This window comes from Protopterus annectens, chromosome 10.part0, assembly GCF_019279795.1.
Source record: "Protopterus annectens isolate FY-2018-M chromosome 10.part0, PAN1.0, whole genome shotgun sequence".
Lineage (NCBI taxonomy): Eukaryota > Metazoa > Chordata > Ceratodontiformes > Protopteridae > Protopterus > Protopterus annectens.
Window position 1 is genome coordinate 1,719,372,990 of NC_056744.1, and position 23,422 is coordinate 1,719,396,411.

Genomic DNA, 23,422 nt, shown 5'->3' on the forward strand with positions numbered 1-23,422 from the left:
CGGGATCTATACCTTGTCATCAACATGAACAAAACATGCTGGAGGGATAGGTTCCTAACCCAGAGACTCCCCAGACACTGGAATAGACTGCCCATACATGTCAAGCCGAGCGCCTCTTTGACCCTCTTCAAAGGAACCTTGATGATTGGATTGGAGATAGAAAATTCACCCCGGGGGTCAGTGTATGAAGTCTGAAACTCGAATGTCTGTCATAATTTGAACTTCAGTCCTCAAAGATTTGCCAGTGATTTGTGAGAAACCACCAATCTGAGAATGAGATGTGACTGACCATCTTCTTATCTAAACACAAAGTACAATATTACTCAGAGTGCTGTGGCACCCAGCTATAGGGCTAATATACCCATTTCAAGGTTTTGTCAGGTGTTCATAGTACCAACCTTCAGAACTGCAGGCATTCGATTAAACCATATGGCACGAACTTCCAGGGTAATCATATAATTCTGAATCAACCAGTGCAAACCTTTCATGCTTCAATGGGAGAGAATGCCAAAATGTATTTATTTTATTCCTGTACTGCATGTACATTTTATACCTTTAATTTGTCCTGAGCAAGAAATCTCTACAACGCCAGGAACAATGGAGGAACCAAACTGACAATTAACTTTGGTGTGAGAAACCCGCAAAACACCTCTCAACCTTGGACAAAGTGCCCACATTACAAATATATTTTGTAACCTGAACAGCAGTATGCCTTAACCTGATGTGAAACCCCCACAGCTGCATGACGGAACTGTGACTTTCTGCACCATGTGTTTGTTTATATATTTTTGTAACTACTAAACCTAGACAGCACCAGAGATTAGTGGTCAGACTCCCAGTGGCAGCAACTGCGCATGAGCAACAATTCCCAAGCTCGCGAACCTCTATACTGCTGCACACATGGCACAGACCAGAGAGGCAACCTCACAAATAAAAAGACTCCTTCCCTTCACTGTAGCAGTGGCACCAAAGAAGCACAGAGGCATGTTAAAACCACATGTGACCAACAAAGTAATATCAAGCTACTCACTTACTGAGATGTTTTGGTGCAGTGCACAATGTAGGGAATTAGCAATGAGAGCAACCCTATATGAGAACTGGGAATCCCGAAGAGCAAATTCACCATTGTGTTTTTCTTTTTTCCGTTCCACATTCGTTGACCTGGTTAGTCCAACCGAGCCAATGGCCCACCCCCAGCGGAGACCTGCATGATATCCAGTCCAAAACAGAAAGCAATTAGCGGACCAAAACATCAGCCCAAAGCTGGCACTTTGCAAAAATCTGTACAGTTGGGAGGAAACAAAATCAAGATACCTCTGCGTCTCCCAGACAACGGCAGATGCGCAAAAAGCAACACTGCACTAGCACCCGCAAAACACCACAAACTGTCATCTGTGAGTCCATCAAACACCGCCCTGCCACCAGAAAACACAAGACAATCCAGCAATGTCCCCAACAGCCATCTGACAACCACTTCACAAAACCACTTCATACAAAGACAATTTTCACATATTTATAAATCTCAACAACCCGCTAACATAGCCAAACTCCCCAAACTCATATGTAAGCTCTCAGCTAAACTATGACAACGTTGCCAACCGTATGCAATAAATGCAAACAAGAAAGCCTCACCCTTGGATCCCCAGACTGAAAGACCACCCCCACAGTCCCTAACCATAAATTCCCAAAACTGGGCCACCCGAAACATTTAACAATCTAACAAATCACAGGGGGAAAAAAAAAGAACCTGTGACAAACTACCACAAACACTAGCACACTCCCCAAACAATGACCACCCAACCCACCTCTGCCATGCCAAGGCCCACCTGACCACAGCAACAGCATCCAAGGTCATCCTGAGCATCAACCTGCACTTGTAGCAAGTTCACGCCAAAATGTGATTACTTACCCAGCTACACTTGTCTAAGCCCCTTAAGCCCCTCCAACCCTTATCTCCTTCCCTCCCAATCATCCCTCCCTCCATTTAACCCTTTCACCTCCCCCACCCACTTAACTGCCATTAATATATCAGCCTAACCCCTTCTGAAGGGGTGGGAGATTGATTGGAGAAGGTGAATTATTGAGTTATTTTTCTGTGTTAGGGGTGGGAGGCTGGCATAATGGTTAAGCTGTTTGCTTTGCAGATGCAAGGTGCAGGGTTTGATTCTCACATGGGGTAATTAGCTAGGCTTAAAATGGCCCACAAGGGCAGTTAGCCTAGTACTAACCTATGAAGATGTCCCAGGACAACTTGATTTGTTACCAAACCTCATTTTTCTCAAAAAACTTTTTTGCAGAAGTCATGTTACAGTTGTAACACCAATTAAATAGCAAATATTAATTCCATCTGTGACATTAAAACAAGGCTAACTTTTAAAGTAATAAACTATTTCTTATTTTTTTATTCAGTCTTGTCAAGTCATTTGTTTTGATTTGGACAGAATAGTCTTTGCCAAAATATGTAGTACTGAATGGGATTCAGTTACACGTGTGAGATGCTCATTGAACACAACTTTTTTCTTCTTCTCAGAAATACACTGTCTGACAGAACTTGGATTTACATGTTTGATTCTTTATAATGAGCAGAAATTTAAAATATAACTGCATTATACTGCGTTTTACACTTTTAGTTTCAAGTCCTGCTTTCTATATATTAGTAGCTGCATTTTTTAGTATATGATTTATGTCTTTTTTATTTTGATAAATTTTTCAACAAAAACAGTTATATTTGGGCGTTTGCAAAAGTTTGTGCCTAAAATGTAGTGACTGGATGAATTGGTAGGGACTTGTTAAAGAAGGTATTTTTATTCTGAAGTACCTCTCTCTCTTCGACTTTTTTGGAACATACTGCCTTGACTTAAAGATGGTGGTGATGCAGTAGCATTGTCGTCTCACAGTAAGACGTTGTCCTGTTCAATTCTCAGCTAGAGTGTCTTCTGTGTGGAGACCTGCATGAATGGGCGTACCTTCGTTGAAGGTTGTGCATCAGGGCTGGCAACTTGACATGTAAAAATCTACTGCCAATAGTTAGCGGACCGGAGTTCCACTGTGGTGACCCCTAACCGGGAAAAAACCAAAAGACAAGACTGCCTTGACTTAAGGAAATTGAGTTTAAGTTTAAGAAGAAACAATCCTGTTTGAAGCTCACTTATACTGCATGCATACCAGCATTTACAGGCAGCCCTGCAATGCAAGGCTTATTGTTTTGCCTGATAACACAGAAGTGTAAAAAGTGATTTGGAGAAGGTGAATTATTGAGTTATTTTTCTGTGTAATTTTTGTTGTATTTCATTTTCAGTATTATTATGGGAAAAGGCAACATAAAATCAAATGTACATAGATGTTTGATGCAGGGTGTGAAAGCATGTATGATGTAAGGTGTATATTAAGTTGCAAATATGTACACCATGTAGGAAAAGTGTTATCTTTGTAGGTGAAGAAAGGAGAATGTAATCAATTTGAAAGCAAGTCAAGCAGAAGTTCATTCACAGTTTATTTCTTAACTTTGTTCTTAGTATGTAGTAAATACTTGGCCAGTGATATAAATAATAGCTGTGCTGCCATAAAAAGAGGGATCCAGCAGTGGGGCAGGGCATGAATATTACAAAACTAGTGAGGATTAAGACAGTTGGAGTTAGCCTAATCTGTGATTAAACTGGGTATATGTGTAGCTTCCTGTGGCTTCTCATACCTGTGCTTGCTTATGATTCTGGGAATTAAACCATTGTCACCAAATTTGTATTTATAAGAGAATATTGTAACCCCATTCACTAATGTATACCATCTGAGAACACAGCTCCTGCTTGTAGTCTGTAATTTACCACAGTCCCCCTTTAAGGCAGAGCTCTGTGAGATGCAGGTCACAGCATTCTTGGACTCGGTAGATGCATCAATGTGCTAGGCTGCAGGTCACAGCATTCTTGGACTCGGTAGATGCATCAATGTGCTAGGCTTCGGAATATCTCCACATCTAACAGAAGGCGTACGCATTTACAAACGTCAGCTTTGTAAGAACTATTAAGAGATTCTGAATAGTCTTCTGTTTTAACCTATAATTATACCTAGTGATACAATTTGCAAATTTTGGTAAAATGTTTAACAGAAATGCACTACTGGTAGTTCGTTACAAAACAAACATGGTGAATTCATTTTGAATGTGTTTACTTGAATAAATTGTGTGTCAACAAATGTTCCATAATGAATAGCTACACTTCTGCAAAAAAAGTCCATCTGTACAAAAGTATTTAATATTGACCTTGCTATGATCAATAAATGTAAGAATTTTAAGCTCTAATTCTTCTAAGTATTTTGTTTTATTTTAAACTTGATTGCACAGCAATTCTTTCAGTAAAACAAACTTGTATGAATAAGTACAAAGAGCTGTACTTATGAGGGAATAAATTCTAAACTTATCAAAAGAAGTCTATACACTCTGTTTATTCACTTTGTATGAAATCTTGAGAGGAATAAAATTTAATGTTATGGTTTTGCATTTTTTATATGCAGGGTACAAAATCCTCCCTGAAAAATTATTACTGCTACTTAAACAAGATTCTGATGAACAGCCAAAGTGTGATGTGGAGGGAAAACATATCACAAAACAGCAGGGTAATCAAGAAGGTGGCTTCAGCAGTAAGTGAAAAGCTCATTAATGCACTTTTAAGGACTTGTTTTCACTGATATTCATACTTTTTGAGGAAAATGGAAAATTTACAAAGTGGAAGACTGAAGGTAAGACAGTGTATTAAGGTAATGATAGCCTTGGCTAAATCCACACATGCAACATTTATTTTAATGTAAACAAGGCTATTGCAATAGCAGTGGCATTGCACTAGGAGGTGGTGGGTGTTATGAAAGGCATGACATTATGAACAAAGACTACTGAACTTTTATCTGTTTCATTGTATTCATTTCTGAGAAGTATCCTATAACATTTTAGTGGCTACCCTCAGAAGGCAGGTGTAGAACATTGATTGCAAAGTCATCCCCAGTGAAACAGTCGGCCCACAGCATAAACCACTAGTTGCCACAATCAGCTGCATGCAGTGGTCAGAGAAGGCTGTAAGGTCAACAGAGACCAGACTGAAGACCTGGAAGTTGACTGGAGAGAGAGTACAACAGTTCAAAGAATTACTCATGGCTCTAGCACCCCAAGAAGAGGAGGAAATAGGTGGTATTGAAGAATGGCAGTGCCTAAAAACAGCATGTGTGAGGACTACAGAGAAGATATGTGAGCGAGCCAGGAATGCAAAGAAGGTACACAAGGAAAGCTGGTGGTGGAATACAGAAGTCCAGGAAGCCATCAAAAGAAAGAAGGGGTGAAGGAAGACTGGGAGATAGAAAAGACTGGCCAGGCTAGGAAGGACTACTGGTTGGCTAACAAAGAACCTAAGAAAGAAGTTGCAATAGCAAAGAATAGGGCATCAGAAGCACTGTGCGAACTTCTGGAAAGTGACTCAGTAAGGGGCACAAAGAAACTATATCAGATTGCAAGGCAAAGACAGAAAGATAAAGAAGATAGTCAGACACCCTTCATGAGGGATGCCGCAACAACCTGCTCACCAGTCCAGAGAGCATCAAAGGCAGATGGATGGAGTATTTCCAGCAGATTCTGAATAAAGAAAACCCCACAGAAGCTGTACTGCCCCAGAAACACACTGCAATGAGAGAAGAAGAGGAGTCCACCCTAGAAGAAGTAAGAACAGCACTAAGGAAGATGAAGTCAGGGAAAGCAGCAGGCTCAGATGAGGTTAATTACAGCAGATATGATAAAAAATGCTGGGTGAGATGGGGGATAAATGGCTCCTGAGGGTATTGATAGTAGTGTGGAGAGAAAGGCGTATCCCAGATGACTGGAGAATAAGCATACTTGTGCCAGTATACAAGAACAAATGAGATATCCACAACTGTGGCAGTACAGAGCTATCAAACTCCTATCACACTGCATGAGTGTTCTGGAGAGGGTGATTTATAAACGGATACACAGAGTAGTAGAATGTAAGATGGGAGATGAGCAGTTTGGATTCAGATCAGGATGCAGCACAACTGACCCGATGTTTCCATTGAGACAGATACTTGAGAAGAAGCTAAAGATGAGGAGAGAGTCCAACTGGGCATTACTAGACTTGGAGAAAGCATATGACAAGGTCCCAAGAAAGCTGATCTGGTCAGTGCTGCCATGGTTTGAAGTCCCAGAAACATTGGTAGAATTAGTGCAGGCTATGTACAAGGGCCTGGTGACTCAAGTACGAGTAGTGTTCGTCCTCCCAGAGTATTCCCAGTGTGAGTGGTGTACATCAGGGTTCAGCTCTGAGCCCACTGCTGTTCATACTGGTGATGGACTGCATTAGCAAACAGGTTGGAGGGGACGGATCAACAAAGCTGCTGTATGCAGATGATGTGGCGGTACAGGCAGACTATGAGCTAGAACTGTAGCAAAGGATGGGAGAATGGAATGCAAATCTGAATGCACATGGGATGAAACTAAGCACAGATAAGATGGTGGTAATGGCAGCAAATTGGGGAAATCAGAAGAAGCTGAGAATAGAGATAGAAGGGAGGATGGTGGAACAGGTATACAGCTTCAAGTATCTGGGAAGGGTAGTTGAGGTGAAGGGTAGTCTGAATGAAGAGGTCAAAGCTAGAATCAGAGGGGCTGCAGCCAACTGGCGTAGAGTATCAGGTGTAGTCTATGACAGAAGAATGCTAAAGAAGCTGAAAAGTAAGGTGTACAAGACAGTGGTGCAACCAGTACAACTGTATGGTACAGAAACCTGGGCAGTAAAGGCAGAACAGTTGAAGCTAGAGTTAATGGAAATGAAGTGCCTGAGAGAGGTTATAGGATGCACACTTTGTGACAGGCAAAGAAATGAGGACATAAAACCAGAAGCCAAAGTAGCCCCAGTTGCATTAAAGATCAAAGAGAACAGATTACGGTGGTTTGGGCACACGTAGAAAAGCAGAAGACAATCTGGTGAGGAAGATTTGGGACAGAAAGGAAGAAGGTAAGAGGAGACGAGGTAGAATCCATGATCGCATGGATTGTGTGAAAGAAGATCTGCAACAGTCAGGCATGAGTGTTGAAGAAGGCAGGAGTGTGGCACTGAATCGAGAGAGATGGCAACAGTTAACATGATACCCCGACCCCATGTAGAAAAATGGGGAAAAGGGGGCTGATGATGATGATTGTTGTGAATTTTGGCACAATAGACCAGATTACTTGCTCATTAGAATTTGCAGTTTTTGAACTTCACAATTCATTTTACTAGGCGCCTAATATAACATTATGCCTGGCATAGTGGTGTTATGGGTATGGGTAAAGGCCTCATGGGAAGAATGTGTATATTGACTACACTAAGGGAATATTTATTAATTGTAGGAAATGTGTGAATCCATGAAGAGGATTTGATTCAACTGTAATCCAGGTATAAAAGGTGAAGGAGAATATTAACTGTGTAAATCCGTCAGTTTGTGTATATGGTCACTGATTTCTGTCCGTAAGTATTTTGGATTGATCCGAATAATAATTATTCAGTTCTTCACAGAACTTAATGAGAATCTATGAAAGAAAGTGTTCCTGTCTTATACTGCTGCATAGGGAGGTTTATTTAAGCACATACTTTTTCACCAAGGTCAAGGGTAACAGTTTTGATAGTAGGTGAATTTTTCTGACAAAATCGTGCAACGTCCACCAAGTATACAACATTTCTCATCTTGATGTCTCATGTATGGAGCAAAAGGAGAGGTTGTTTTTGATAAACATTCCAGTAGTCTGTTATTTGTTAACCCAACATACCTTATCTTGCAGTAGTTGGTCGCTGGGTTACACATTAACTCAGTATCATTTAAATTGCTACATTAAATCACTAATTTACACAGCTAAAATCTTACCCCAGTGCACTCTGTTTTTTCCCACAATTGAAACTCTATCCCAGAATCCATATCTTACTACACGCTGAATTATTTGTTTACACAGAGGATAGCTTAATCCAGTTTATATTGCTTTGCTACACATTGAGTTGTTATTTACACATGTTAAAGCCTTATCCCCAACCAACCTTACACTAAATTTTATTGAACTCTAAATTATTTGTTTACGGAGGTGAAACCTATCCCACCATCCATACTTTACTACAATTCTTTATTTGTTGTTTGGTTAATGTATTTATATTGTTCACTTTTAAGTACGTTGATGGACTTGTCTAGTGACCTTTTATAACCATGACCCAAGGCAGCAGATGCAATCTATACATTATGAAATATTAGTATATTTTTTGCAGAGTTACAAAGGTTATAATTTCAAGTACAGATTACATTAGAGGATGATTTTTGTTGCAGCATTCATGAACTCTTTTTGAGCATGTTTGTTATCAGAAAGCAGTTGGATAGTTGATGTGAAGTATACAACTGAAAGCATAGTTATGTGCAAAGAAGCTAAACTCTTGCTTTCTGAATAATACTGAACTATTTAACATGTCTACCTAGTTATCTTATCAGTGCAATGAAAGTCTGTCAAATCCTTTCTGTTGCAGCAATAACTCAGTTAAACTGATTAACGGCTAGAGGAGCAGCTTTCAGTCACATGACTGAGATCTTAAATGCTGCAGTAATGCTGATTGGGTCTTCCAGATCTGGCCTGCATGCATGTTGAATTCCAATAACCACACTTTAGAAAGAAAAGTAAACTCATTCTTTGTGTCTGAAGTTTGGTGGCTCAGTTTTAAGCAGTGGCACTGTCATGGGGGAAAATTAAGGGAAAACTATAACTCTGTATGTTTCTGTTTTAAAGTGACCACAAAATATAGTGCTTGCAGATTGCAGTTTGTAATTATAAATATAGATGTCCTGTTTGTACATACATTGTTTCATGTGCCCAAAATTGTTACTTGTTAATGTTTTTTTCATACCTGTGTGTTGTCAGCCATAAATGATTAGTTACATTCTGGAGGTGATGTTACTCGCAGACTGGAGCCAGTCAGTCTAGAATGACTCCTCATCACTGAAATATTTTTTTCTACCCATAAATGTTTGCAATTTGTGTAGAGTTCTTGCTTATACTGGAGAGGCAAAGTGCATCTATGAACATGCCATCAAGATGTAGAGTTTGTGACTGATGTCCGAAGATTTCCAAGACTGATGAGCAGTACTGGGTTGAAAAGTGAGATTGAAATTGATACTGCAAAGAAATAAACCTGCAGACAAATATATACAACATGACATCATGGTTATAAGTGCTACCAGTTACAAACAAAGGTATGACATCATGGTTATAAGTACTGATCTGCTTCTCTTAGATATGGAAAATGTCTTAAGTTTTGTCAGGTATGCTGCCTTCTTAAAGAAATATACAAACAATATATTTTATGAAGAGAGCAAAGTGGTGTCTATTGTGCTATTAATTTTATATTTGTTATAGTTATTACTATTTATATCTATTATATTTGTTTTTCGCTTCTGCACCACTGAGGGCTGCAGTTTGAATAGATAGGATGATGGAACTAATTTCAGCCTTGCGGAATACATTTGCGTAGGAATCCTGGTTTGTGCCCACTTGATGGTGTTGCAGCCAAAGCAGCTGAAAGCATCTCAGAGAATGTATTAACTGGCTGTGGTGCACACTATTTAGTTATTTATCTGCTAGGCATCAATCCCTATATCATTAAGTGGTTTGCAAACTGGCTCACAGTACCCACAGTGTGAAAGTAGCTGACTCCAAGTCAGACTGCCGACCAGTCACAAGTGGAGTTCCACGGGGTTTGGACATGGGTCCTCTCCTGTTTGGTATCTACTTCTCTGAAGTCAAGGCCAGCACGAAGGGATTCCGGCTGACAAAGTTTGCAGACTATTCCAAGTTGGGAGCTATTAACTCCCCAAGTGATGTTGACATCCTACAGAAAGACCTCACTGAGACCATTGACTGGAGTTAGAACCATGGCCTTAAGCTCAATGCCATAATATGTGTTATAATCCCCTTTGGAAAAAACCCAGTTCCCATGAATTGCCACATCAATGGTAGTCCACTGAACACAGAAGGCGTTATAAGAGATCTGGGAACACAGGTTGACAGGAACCTCTCTTTTGGCCACCACATTGCCACTGTGGTCAGAAAGTACTTCTGTGTGGCACATCTCATTACTAAGGGTTTAGCATCCAGGAAGAAAGAGGTCATCGTCTCCTTCTACTCTTCCCTCATTAGGCCAATCATCGAATACAATGCCCCATTTGGCATTTACCTCACTAGACACCTGCAACAACTGGAGAGGCCACAAAAGTACCTCACAAAGAGGATCCTAGGCCTTAAATATTTGTCCTATATAGACAGACTCAAAAAACTGAAAGTATTCTCTGTCTCATATCGCCTAAAAAGCCATGTCTGACCCAGCTCTGTTAGATATGCTACATCTAAAGAAATCCCAATCCCTCCGCATCACATGCTCCAGAGACCTCAACCTCATTACCACAATCAACAAACAAGCTGGAGGGACAGGTTCATAACCCAGAGAGTGCTCATGCTATGGAATAGACTTCCCAAAAATTTCAAACGGAACACCTCACTGGCCCCCTTAAAGAGAAATTTTGATAAGTGGGTGGGAACTAGAAAATTCATCCCGGGAATCACTCCAGTAGCTCTACTCGACAGAAGCACTGACAACTAAGGTCGGGTGTCACGATGCCAGGGTAATCCTCTGGGCTAGGCTGGTAAAGGTTCCAGGGCCATTAGCCACATACACACCTGTGAACCCATGAACCTTTGTTGACATGGTTAGACCCATTAGGCTAGTGGCTTCTTTTCATGGGAGACCTGAGGTAGTATTTATACTGTTGGGGGAAATTTGATCAGAGTATCTGGGAACTTCCCCTACTCTTCATTGTTATGAATGGGACCCATTTTGGAGGAGCACTTTTTTTTCTGTTCCAGGCCCAGAGGTGGCTTGGTGAAACAAGGAAGTAGATGGAGACAGAATGCGATGATGCAGTATTGAAAGAAATGAAGGAGAAAGCAAATGTCAAGATCAGAGAATGTGTTCAGGATTCTAAGGAAATGTTTCAAAGAAAACTGATGTAGATGAGTCAGCCAGTGATGGATACTATAATTACAATCCACCAGTCAGGAGGGTTGCGGGATAATTTACTTAAAGAAATAGTGGTGCAGAGTGGGCTAGAAGATGGAGATGTTTCCTTGGGGTACATTATGGAGAAAATAGAAAAGGAGGATGCAGAGACAATCCTGAAGAATAGTGGTGAGATGCAAAAGAAAACGTATGCAGAGAAAGTAAAAGAAGCCAAAAGTCGAGTTGTAAAAAAAAAAGGCAGAAGAAAATGAAAAATGGAAGTACATGGTAAGGACTCAAAGTAAAGAAGACAAAGAAATGGATCGGTTTGGACATTTTAATAGCTCTTTTGGGGTAAAAGTACATGAGGTAAGGGCATTTATTCTTAACAAAAAAGACATTTTGTGACATATTTGAGACTGTTTTTTTCTATGGAAAATATTCTTGGAGAATATGAAAAAAAAAAGACTCACGGAATCTTTACATGATAAAAGCATTTAACAGGGAAATAAAAAAGAAGATTCATGTACAGTTTCAAACAGAGTTAGAAATTGAGATTTTGTAAGGACATTTGAAAGCTTTATGTAAAGAAGTACTGGACATTGCAAATGTTTATGACAAGGGTTTATGGACTTGTGGCTGGGATTGTAATATTGTGTTAATTTTTCTATCATCATAAATGTGGATTGGGAATAGGGGTGTTGTAAAATACTGGGGACAACTCAAAACATTTTTTCTGTTGAAAAGAAGGACATTGGATAAGTAACTGTGACAAGAAAATGGAAAATATTTATGTGGAAATGGGGCATGATACAAAAAATGTGAATTATAGTGTTAGAAATGTAACAAAATTGGACATTTGTGGATTAATTGCAGAAATGAAAATAAGGAAACGGACAAGAAATGTTAGAAAAAGTAGAAATAGAAGAAAAATAGAAGAGAAGAAATAAAGCAGACATAGAAGGTTCTGAAATAAGTGATGAAGAAGATGTAAACTGGGAGGTAGTAAATGGAAAAAGTCTTCTGTTGGTAAAAGATAGAAAAAGAAAATTTAAAGGGAGAAGTACAAAAGAAAGGAAATTAATGAAAAACATATATATTTGGGCTTGGTATAATGGTTAAGGTGTTTGACTCATAGACACAGCATACATTGTTTGATTCTCGCGTTTGGGAAGGAAACTGGTTAGGCTTAGAATGGCCTCTTAAGAAAGGTAGCCTAGTAGTTAGTTATGAACTTATAAAACCATGAACCTAAGTAAAGGGAAATGTAAACAGAGTGCTTTCTTTAAATGTAAATAATATTAAGAATATAGCAGGAAGGATAGGAAGTTTTGATATAGGACAAACTTCACGACCACTAAGACTGAGAATCTCTGAACATACCAGTGACATGAAGGATAATAAAACAAACAGTGCTTTATATCAGCATTCTATAAAACATTCATCTGCCAAGTTTAAATTCATGGTTATCGATATCATGAAAGGGAATAAATCCAACAAAGCGGGGTGGCATTCCATTCATGACACAAAGGAGAAAAAATGGATTGTTAAACTGGGTGATTTATTTTCACCTGGATTAAATGAAAAATTTTGACCATCCAATCACATACTTAATTAAGTGCATGTATAAAAAGACTATTTGAAATGGATTTTACTTTACAGTGAAGAAGGCTATGGTGTACCAGCCGAAACCAGTTTGTTTGTGCATTGCATTACTGAATACATTTATTATTTTAGTCTCAGTTTGCTGGCTTACCTTTTGGATTTTGGATTTTATGCTGCCAAAGCTGTGCAATTGCCTTTCATGCAGGGGGAACTTCTCTGATGTAACACGCATTATTCACATTCAGCAAAATATGTAACATTATTAGTGTTAGTTTGCTGACACAAAGAACTTAAAAATATGTCCAGTGTCTGAATGTCTAAATTGAGAGGTCTCATCAATATGTTAGTTACTTTGCTTGCATGGTACAGTGCCTCTGATCTCATCCCTGACTGGCAGTGTTGTGTTCCTGGGATAACGTAACATTCTCTTAATATTACTCTTGTTCCTAAAACAAAAAGAGGGTGTCTCACCATTTTTCTCCATGATCTTCATCTCTGTCATTAAAATGTGCCAGTTTTTCCATATAACCTGTATTATACTATTACAGTCGGTGGTATAATTCAGTGTCATAGACAACGGGTGTCGAACACCCTCTCTCTTATTGTTTTTGAGACACTGACATGGTTGGAGAAATATGACTTGGCACTTCCATTCCTTTGCTCAACCACTTCACAAAAGGACTTCTCTCTGTCCAGGGTCTATATTAGAACATCGAAGTTTCACAACTTTGAATGTTGTAATATCGAACCCTATTCAGTGAACGCTGAAAATAGTGAAGCTGCAGAAAACTGAATTTTTTCCTAGGGAAAGAATTTGTTTGTCCATTTCTGTTGCTTTGCTATTTTCAGCACTGTGGTGGAAAGTTACGGGTCGGGTTCAGGTAAGTGTGCGATTGGGCGCGGGTTAGGTGAGTTAGGGTTAGGGTGCAGGTCAGGTAAGTGTGCGATTGTGTGGACCTGAGGGTTAGGGCGGGTTAGGTGATTTAGGGCGTGGGTGAGGTGAGATAGTGACTGACCATAGGGTTAGGGTTTGGGTTAAGGTAAGTGGATAGTTACTGGTGTATGTACAGTTTAGTGTTGGGTTAGATGTAAGATTGTAGGTGTATGTGTGTGGATTGCTGTTTGTTGTGCTTGTGTTGTGTGTATGTGTTTCAGAACAGCAAATTTTTTCCCTAGGAAAGCATTCACAAATTCGCTGTTCTGCATGTTCGATGTTGTCAGCATTTGCTGAATAGGGGTCGATATTAGAACATTCAAAGTTATGAAACTTTGATGTTCTAATATAGACCCCTTTGTCCATATATCCCCTGTTCTTAAATTTCATCCGTAAGTCATTTAACTCTACCTGAAAATCACTATTTGTAACATGTAGCCTTGAAAGTCGCATTCCTTGTCCTTTAAACTATATTACGAAAAATGTGTGGGCGGTGCATGATACTCCTATGTAAATATATATTATGAGCAAAGCCTTTCCTATACACACCTGTCTTAATAGACTCATCATCTGTTAACCAGACACAAACATTAGGAAAACTAATTTTAATTGGTGAATAACTGACCGTAAACTTCAAGAATGTTTCTGTTTCATTCATATAATCAAAAAATCTATCCAGTTCCTCAGAAGTACCTTTCCATATAACAAAAGGTCATCCACAAATTTTCAATAAAATAAAATATTGCTACTAAAATCTACATTAGATGTAATAATCTTATTTTCCCAATGGGCTAACACTAGATTGGTGTAGCTATTGGCACTAGAAGTGCCCATAGCTAATGCCATCTTTCTGTAAATAATCTGTATCAAATAAAGAAAACCATTATTTCCCAAAATAAGTTCCATAAATAAACAAATTTATAAACTTACTATCATATTCACTAAAAGTTGTTAAATAACATCTCGTACTATCTGTGCCATACTGGTTCGGTGGGACATAAAAAAGGGACTGGACATCCATGATGACAAATAATACAGGGTGCAAATTTTAATAAGTTTTATATGTGAATTTGGAAGAAGCTGTCGTATTCTTGAAACAAGCCTGGCCAGTGCTGTGGTCCTACTGTTTACTAGATTGTGTAATGTTTCTACTTAACTCATCTAACAATCATCATTCTACTAGGGGGAAGATAGGACACACCTTTGTCTTACCTACAACTTTCCTTAACTCCTTTTACACCGCCATCTCATTTTTTTAAATTGAGGGTGTGGATGGATTATAGGTGTTTTTTGTAACCTCTGTCCACTTTATATATTCTAAAACGGATAAAGAAAATAATCTCTAAATTATTTTTCCTGATAAATAATTTAAGATAATTTATTAGCTTCCTGATGTCACTTTTCCTGCTGGGCACAAATTTGAATCCTTTCATAAATAAATAATATTCATCTTTAAATTACTGTAATTAAAGTTATTGTAATTCTTGTAAGAGAACACATTGTCATTTTGTGTAATATTTTCCTCTTGATTTAACCTGTGCACTTCCCCCATTATCTGTCTTCATATACTATATTACATTTATTTCCCCCTGTGTTGTAATTGGTCATAAGCCTGTTTTGTATTCTTTTGAATCTTCTTGGGGGAGTTGAAAGGGTCATTTACATCTATACCAGTATTTACTCCTTTTTGCAGTGTATCAAGATTCTCATGTCCATTAAACTGTCTTCTCCCTGGTGTCCCCTGCTCCTTTACCTCATACTCTTTACTTTTAATACCTTCCATTCATGGGATCAACTAATTCCAGACCATTTCTAAAACTTGAATAAAATTGATTGCCCTTAAATTGTTTAGCCTGGGATAGCTTTTCCTGTCCTTATATTCAACTCTATCCCTGTCAAGATTTTTACTTTTCCTCCTAACTAAGTAAGCAACTTTACCATCTAGCTCTTTTCTAATATATGTACTTTTTTCTTCCTCTCTAGTAAATAAAAGATCATTAATGATCTCATTATTGTTGACAGTATCTATCTGATTATATAACATTTCCATTTCAACTTGGTTATACTTTATAATGGCCTTCATAATGGAATATCCACAGTTATCAATAATAATTAATAGTTTTGTGTGGAAGTCATACCCCTCAAAAACATTATTAGGATACCTGTAAACTCTTAAACCCTTCAGTACTATATTATTGCAAGTAAAAGAAAAACGCTGTAAAACAAGAGAAAGGTGCAGGTATCCTTAGGTCAGCAGCCCAATAAGAAGTCTCTCTGAAATTCTTTAACGCAGGTTTATTAAATAAAAAGTAAACCGCATTTTCACCGCCTTACTAAAGCAGCTTCCTCAGAAGAAATAACATTCAATAAAAAAACGCACTTTAAATACTAACAGGAAGTGACATGACAGCTTGACATCATAGTGTTAGAAAACTAATAGCAATGCTTTACAATATAAAATCAACAACTTTTTTTAAAATACAAGTTGACAAATTATTAGTAATATATTACATCTGCAAAGCACTATAAATATGTACTAATAAAATGGTTAGTGTAAAACACTTAAGTGTCAATAAAAAGTACATATTTGAAGCACATTTCAATACTTAAAATAGTCAATACTAAAATATCTGAGGTAACTTCTTAGTTTTAAAACAGCTAAAATATTGCTGTTTTCATTAAGTCCCGGGAACCTGAATGCATCCAATTTGAGTTGCCATTCGAGTTCCCGGACTTCTAAAATTAAGGGGATGGGACCTCCACGAATAGTATGCGGTACTTGATCTATGCACATAAACGAGAAACTATGACCTGGGTAAGCTGTAATGTGCTTGGCTAATGCATTATTCTCCGATTTTTTTCTAATTGCATAATCATGCTCGTAAAAACGATCACGAGCCCTGCGGTCTGTTTTCCCTATGTAGAAACTCAGACAACAATTGCAAAAGGCAGCGTAAATCACTGATTTTGATTCACTAAATTTCTGGTAAATCCGATATTTCCTGTTTCTTATGGTAAAAGAATTACCAGTTTTTACTACTCTGCACCAATTGCAAAAACCACAGGGATGCGTACCTTGCCTACTTGATTTTATGTGTGGTAAACTCCTTTTTAGTAGTTCTTTCAAGTTGTTACCTCTCTTATATACTACTTGAGGTCTGTGTCCGAGTTTTTCTACTAGGAAATTGTTGTTAGAAATGAAAAACCAATTTTTTAATATAGTTGACCAAATGGCCTGGGAGTTTACACTAAATGTTGTAATAAAACTCAGAACATAAGGTGTTTTAATATTTGTTGTGGAAACCTCCCCAATATGGCTGGTGGTCACTATACTAGTGCATTGGGCTACGTATTCTGTATTGACTGATGTCTTATTAAGAATAGGCTTGTAAAACCCTTCAGTTCTTTTAGTCTCTACTTCTAGTATAAGATTGTCCAAAAGGTCAGTAGGGTACCCACGGTTAAGGAACATGTCCTTAAGAAGTTCACATTCAAGTTTAAAACTAGATGTAGTACTGCACATTCTCACAGCTCTCACTAGTTGACCCTTAAAAATAGATCTCTTTTGTTTATAGGGGTGGAAACCGGTGTAATGTAACATGGAATTGCAGTAGGTAGGTTTTCTATAAATAGTAGAAGAAAACATTTGATTAATGGTGTCCTTAGACAATTTTACATCCAGGTATTCTATTTCTTTTGTAGAAAATTTATATGTGAATTTTAAAAATTCAGTAGTTCCATTAAATTCTTGAACTACCTGTGCTGCTTGATCACCGTTACCTTGAAATAAGATAAAGATGTCGTCTAAGAACCTAGTGTAAAACGTAATGTGTTTAGTAAGGTGGGGTTTGTTTCTGAGAAAATTCTTCTCCCAAAACGCAACAAAAAAGTTTGCGACACTGGCCCCGCAAGGGGATCCCATGGCAACCCCTTGCTTCTGGATGTAGAAACTTTCCTCAAAAATAAAGTAGTTAGAGGTAAGGACTATATGAAGTAGTTCAGTTACAAGGTCAATTTAATTTTTAGAAGCACCAAAATCACGTAAAAGCAGTTCTATCCATTCAATCGCTTCTTGATGTGGTATGGAAGTATATAAATCTACCACGTCAACAGTCAAAAAGTTGACACTTCCATCAAAAGGGATGTTGTTTATGTTCTCCAAGAAAGTCCAAGAGTCTTTACATAACCCCTGTATCTGTTTTATATATTTTGAAAGAATACTGTCAATTAGTTTAGAACAGGGGTATGTAATAGATGAGCGGCCATCAATGAGGGCCCTCATAGGAGGATTTACAACATCCTTATGAATTTTCGGGATGCCGAACATTATTGGAATTCTTGGAGAACAGATGTCAATGTAATTGTATACATCGACATCAATTTTACCTGCCAAATATAGGTCTAAAAAGTAGCCTTTAATCCTACGGAGAGTGACATTTACTTCATTAATTGAGGTGACACTATAGGCAGGTGAGTTCAATACTAACAACATTCTTCTTTGGTACTCTAATTTGTCAAACACCACAAGTCCACCTCCTTTGTCAGGTTTCATTAACCTGACAGATGACCTACGGAGGTTCTCAAGGGCTGAGGCCTGTTCTTTAGTGATGTTGTTTTTACTGGTATTTTCTTTAACAGATGATTTTGTAAGCAAGTGTCTAAAATCAGCCTCACAAACATTTTCAAATAACTGAAGAGTTGTATGTAATGGCGGATTGAAGATACTCGGGAGCTTTAACTGAGACTGTGCATTAGTGGGTTCATCGCAAAACAGTAACTTTAGATTTAGTTTACGTACAAAACACTTAAGGTTGATAATGGCCTTGGCCAAATTCACTTGTCTACTAGGAACAAATGTGTTCCCATATGATAGTAATTCCACTAATGCTTCATCAAGACTAATGTCAGAAAAATTATAAATTGTGAAGTCACCCTTTTGATTTTTAATGATAGTAGAGTAAAAATTGTCAGTGGAATCAGGTTCAGGACAAGAGTCATAGTTAGGTTCCATTAATATCTGTTCTTGTTCTTCCTCATGGGTGTCTGTTTGTTGCGAGCCCCTAAAAAATTGTTTTTGTTATTGTTGTTGTTGTTACTATAAGTTCTAATTCTATTGCTACGTCTAAGCCCCTGGTTATGATCTTCATCTTGACCATTGTTATCAAACTCTAGTTCTTCTTCTATAATAGTATCATGATGTAACAAGCCCATCGTACCATTAGTCGAAGGTCCTGTGAACTGACAGGGAACCTCAAGTTTGGGATAAGCTTTATTTTTATTATATGCAAGTCTATCCCTGTCAAGTTTCTTAGATTTATTGACCTTAAGTTTGGTTAATAAGGCGTTAATACTAGTAAGTATACGGTTATAGTCATATTTATATTTCAGAAAATCAATGTCCATCTTGATAGCCAAGTCCAGAACATTAATGTCTCTAGTCAAAGTCTCAATATGAGCTTTATAGTGTTTAACTATAAGCTCAAGTAATTGAATTCCTTGATTTTGAAAAAGAAGTTTTAAGTCATCATAAAACGAAAGTTCAGTTAGAAGACCAGAAGGGGAAAAGTTGTTGCGTAACCCCTTCGGTACAAGTTTCTCTATAATGCATTATTCAAAATAGGCAATTTCCAATTGTAATTTTTTTAGCCTAAGTAATTTACTGTCAAGTACCTTTAATTTAACTGCGATGTCTTCACTAGTAGTCGGACGGTTTCCTTCAGTGTTTAGTAAGTTGTCTTGATTAGAGGTAGTAGTGAACTTAAACACAGAGGTATTCCCCATCCAGTCGGATAGTGAAGGAGCTTCTTGTCCGTTAAACCTAGGAAGGTGAGCCTTAAACACAGAGGTATTCCCCATCCAGTCGGATAGTGAAGGAGCTTCTTGTCCGTTAAACCTAGGAAGGTGAGCCTGTACTTGTCCTGACATTGGAGCTCCACTACGCAATTTGATGTTAGGTCTTATTTCAAGGTAACGGTGATCAAGCAGCACAGGTAGTTCAAGAATTTAATGGAACTACTGAATTTTTAAAATTCACATATAAATTTTCTACAAAAGAAATAGAATACCTGGATGTAAAATTGTCTAAGGACACCATTAATCAAATGTTTTCTTCTACTATTTATAGAAAACCTACCTTCTGCAATTCCATGTTACATTACACCAGTTTCCACCCCTATAAACAAAAAAGATCTATTTTTAAGGGTCAACTAGTGAGAGCTGTGAGAATGTGCAGTACTACATCTAGTTTTAAACTTGAATGTGAACTTCTTAAGGACATGTTCTTTAACCGTGGGTACCCTACTGACCTTTTGGACAATCTTATACTAGAAGTAGAGACTAAAAGAACTGAAGGGTTTTACAAGCCTATTCTTAATAAGACATCAGTCAATACAGAGCACGTAGCCCAATGCACTAGTATAGTGACCACCAGCCATATTGGGGAGGTTTCCACAACAAATATTAAAACACCTTATGTTCTGGGTTTTATTACAACATTTAGTGTAAACTCCCAGGCCATTTGGTCAACTATATTAAAAAATTGGTTTTTCATTTCTAACAACAATTTCCTAGTAGAAAAACTCGGACACAGACCTCAAGTAGTATATAAGAGAGGTAACAACTTGAAAGAACTACTACAAAGGAGTTTACCACACATAAAATCAAGTAGGCAAGGTATGCATCCCTGTGGTTTTTGCAATTGGTGCAGAGTAATAAAAACTGGTAATTCTTTTACCATAAGAAACAGGAAATATCGGATTTACCAGAAATTTAGTGAATCAAAATCAGTGATTTACGCTGCCTTTTGCAATTGTTGTCCGAGTTTCTACATAGGGAAAACAGACCGCAGGGCTCGTGATCGTTTTTACGAGCATGATTATGCAATTAGAAAAAAAATCGGAGAATAATGCATTAGCCAAGCACATTACAGCTTACCCAGGTCATAGTTTCTCGTTTATGTGCATAGATCAAGTACCGCATACTATTCGTGGAGGTCCCATCCCCTTAATTTTAGAAGTCCGGGAACTCGAATGGCAACTCAAATTGGATGCATTCAGGTTCCCGGGACTTAGTTTTAAAACAGCTAAAATATTGCTGTTTTCATTAAGAAGTTACCTCAGATAGGTTATACTGTCTTGCACATTTTAGTATTGACTATTTTAAGTATTGAAATGTGCTTCAAATATGTACTTTTTATTGACACTTAAAAGTGTTTTACACTAACCATTTCATTAGTACATATTTATAGTGCTTTGCAGATGTAATATATTACTAATAATTTGTCAACTTGTATTTTAAAAAAAGTTGTTGATTTTATATTGTAAAGCATTGCTATTAGTTTTCTAACACTATGATGTCAAGCTGTCATGTCACTTCCTGTTAGTATTTAAAGTGCGTTTTTTTATTGAATGTTATTTCTTCTGAGGAAGCTGCTTTAGTAAGGCGGTGAAAACGCTGTTTACTTTTTATTTAATAAACCTGCGTTAAAGAATTTCAGAGAGACTTCTTATTGGGCTGCTGACCTAAGGATACCTGCACCTTTCTCTTGTTTTACAGTACTATATTATTATTTAAGCATTCTCTTACAAAACTTTACAGCTTGATAATTATTTATTTATTTCAGCATTAACTCGTACAGTAAACCAACATTGGTTTGAAAGGAAGTGTTGTTTTCAGTCGCATAATGTCCAAAATGTTCAAAAGAATATTTTATTATTCTGCAACCATGCACTCCAGTCTACATTACTATGTACTTGTCTGCATAAATGGGAACACACGTTTGTCTTGATACCCCCCTGGCAGCAACACATCCTTTTTTACAGACGCTACCTGGACGACATTTGCATCCTATGGGGAGGCTCAGAATGTGAGTTCAAAGAATTCTTCCAATACATCAACACCTCGACTGGTTTTCTACAATTCACATACACTGCTAGCCCTCAGGAGCTCCATTACTTGGACATTACCTTGTTCAAGGATTTTAACCAGAATACTTTCTATTCTAAATTATACCGCAAACCCACTTTTTCTAACTCATTGTTACACTTTGATAGTGCACATCCCTTATATCAGAAAATGGGAATCATTAAAGGGCAACTCATAAGAGCGAGTAGAATCTGTAGCACTGATGAGGACTTTGAGTTTGAAGTTAAAACCTTGCGAGCCTTATTCCTGGAAAGAGGATATCCCCTAGAAATGTTTATGGGTTTAGTTGATGAGATCAAAGTATTGAGGAAAACCTTATACACACCTATTTTGGGAAAAGGACCAGAGTTGGCAATCCCACCAACTTCCAGAGTATCCAACCACCCTACAAACAGTTTTATATACACCTATTCATCTAGTTCCAAAGAAGTGGAGGAAACAGTCAGAAACTACTGGCCGGTTCTAGCCCTTTATGAAGATTTCAAGGACCTTTTACCCCCCAGACCTAGTTTCGTTAGAAAAAGAGGCATTAACTTCAAAGAAATTTTTGAAAGGAAACCAGATAACAAAAAGAAGGTGAAACAATCTAAGAAGGGCACTTACAAATGTGGCTCTTGTAGTCAATGCCATGCTTTAATGAAAGTCGAATCCGTGTACATTCCATCCAGGAGGTTTAGGACGAAACCAACTGGTTCCTACTCTTGTGGAAGCAAAGGGGTGGTATACCTGGGTATTTGTACCACGTGTTCGAGTTTCTATGTGGGGAAGACTGAAAGAGAATTCAGGAGACGGATCTACGAACACTTATATGACATGGCTAAACAGAAAGAAACCAATGCTTTTTTTAAGCATTCCCTTCTTTGTCCGGGTAGTATCATCAAATTCTTTGTTTTAGAACAAGTGGAACCGGATCTCAGGGGTGGTAACTGGGAATCCACCCTCAAGTACCGTGAGCTAGTATGGCAATTAAGGCTAGACGCAGGGAGACCACCTGGATTGAACGGGACTATTAGCATTAAACCCGTATTAAAGCTTAGAAGGGCACGATTATAGTTATTCCATCCTAACCAATTAGTTTTGTTGTCCCACGTTTACATACACTATGCCCTTCTTTTACTACCACTTGGCACTTGCGCATTTTATCAGAACACATGACTTAGGGACCCAAGATTCACTAGTTTCCTTTTCCTTAACTCCCACACTCTTTTTCTTTGGTTTGACAACCTGACACTTGGTCCCAGGGTGCCTTTTTTGATGTGAACTATGAAAAAGAACCAAGATTCCTATTACAAACCAACATTAAATAAAATGCTCCCTCACACTTCTAACATAATTTTATCTCCCAGGTTCATCAAAACATATGGATTTCCAACGTTTCCAACAGCAGTATTTTAAACTATTTTAATTTTGATTCTATTATATTTGAAACAGCGTTTTTAATGTTTTGTAATTATATTTGCATAATCCAGCTGTTAAATTATATATATATTTTTTAACAATATAAGTTTTTATCTCATGTTTTAATTAATGCAAAGCCCATTTAAGGAACCTAACAACTGATTGACAACACTTGTTTTCAATTAATGTGTTACCCATGGTTATATAAAAAGGCTTGGCTTCAGCAAATGCTTTTGTACTCACTTGAAAAAGCTCAGGATTACCCTGAGCGAAAGCGCTTGTGTTTATTTCTTCTTGGACCTACTTGAATAAAGGATTTTCGCATTCTACATCAGCTTTTGTTTTTTTGTTCCTGGTGGCTGTGGAGTCGTGTTACTTTTATAGTGAACGAAACATCCTAGGTAATCGACTGTTCAAACTCGTGATGTCATCCTCCATTGTAGATCCTTGAGCTCCTTCATGCATGTATTCCACTTTCGGTTCATGATCTCTGATTCAAAATACCATTTCC

At 37.8% G+C, this 23,422-nt stretch overlaps 1 protein-coding gene across 1 annotated transcript in view; it reads left to right on the forward strand.

The window, feature by feature from the left end:
• The window catches only part of LOC122812762 (zinc finger protein 391-like), a 117,895-nt gene that overhangs the window by 40,483 nt on the left and 53,990 nt on the right, over positions 1 to 23,422 (forward strand). The window contains exon 4 of the mRNA XM_044084838.1: positions 4,507 to 4,632. Within this exon, the coding sequence (XP_043940773.1) occupies positions 4,507 to 4,632 (126 nt within the window). The remainder of the gene's footprint in view (positions 1 to 4,506; positions 4,633 to 23,422) is intronic.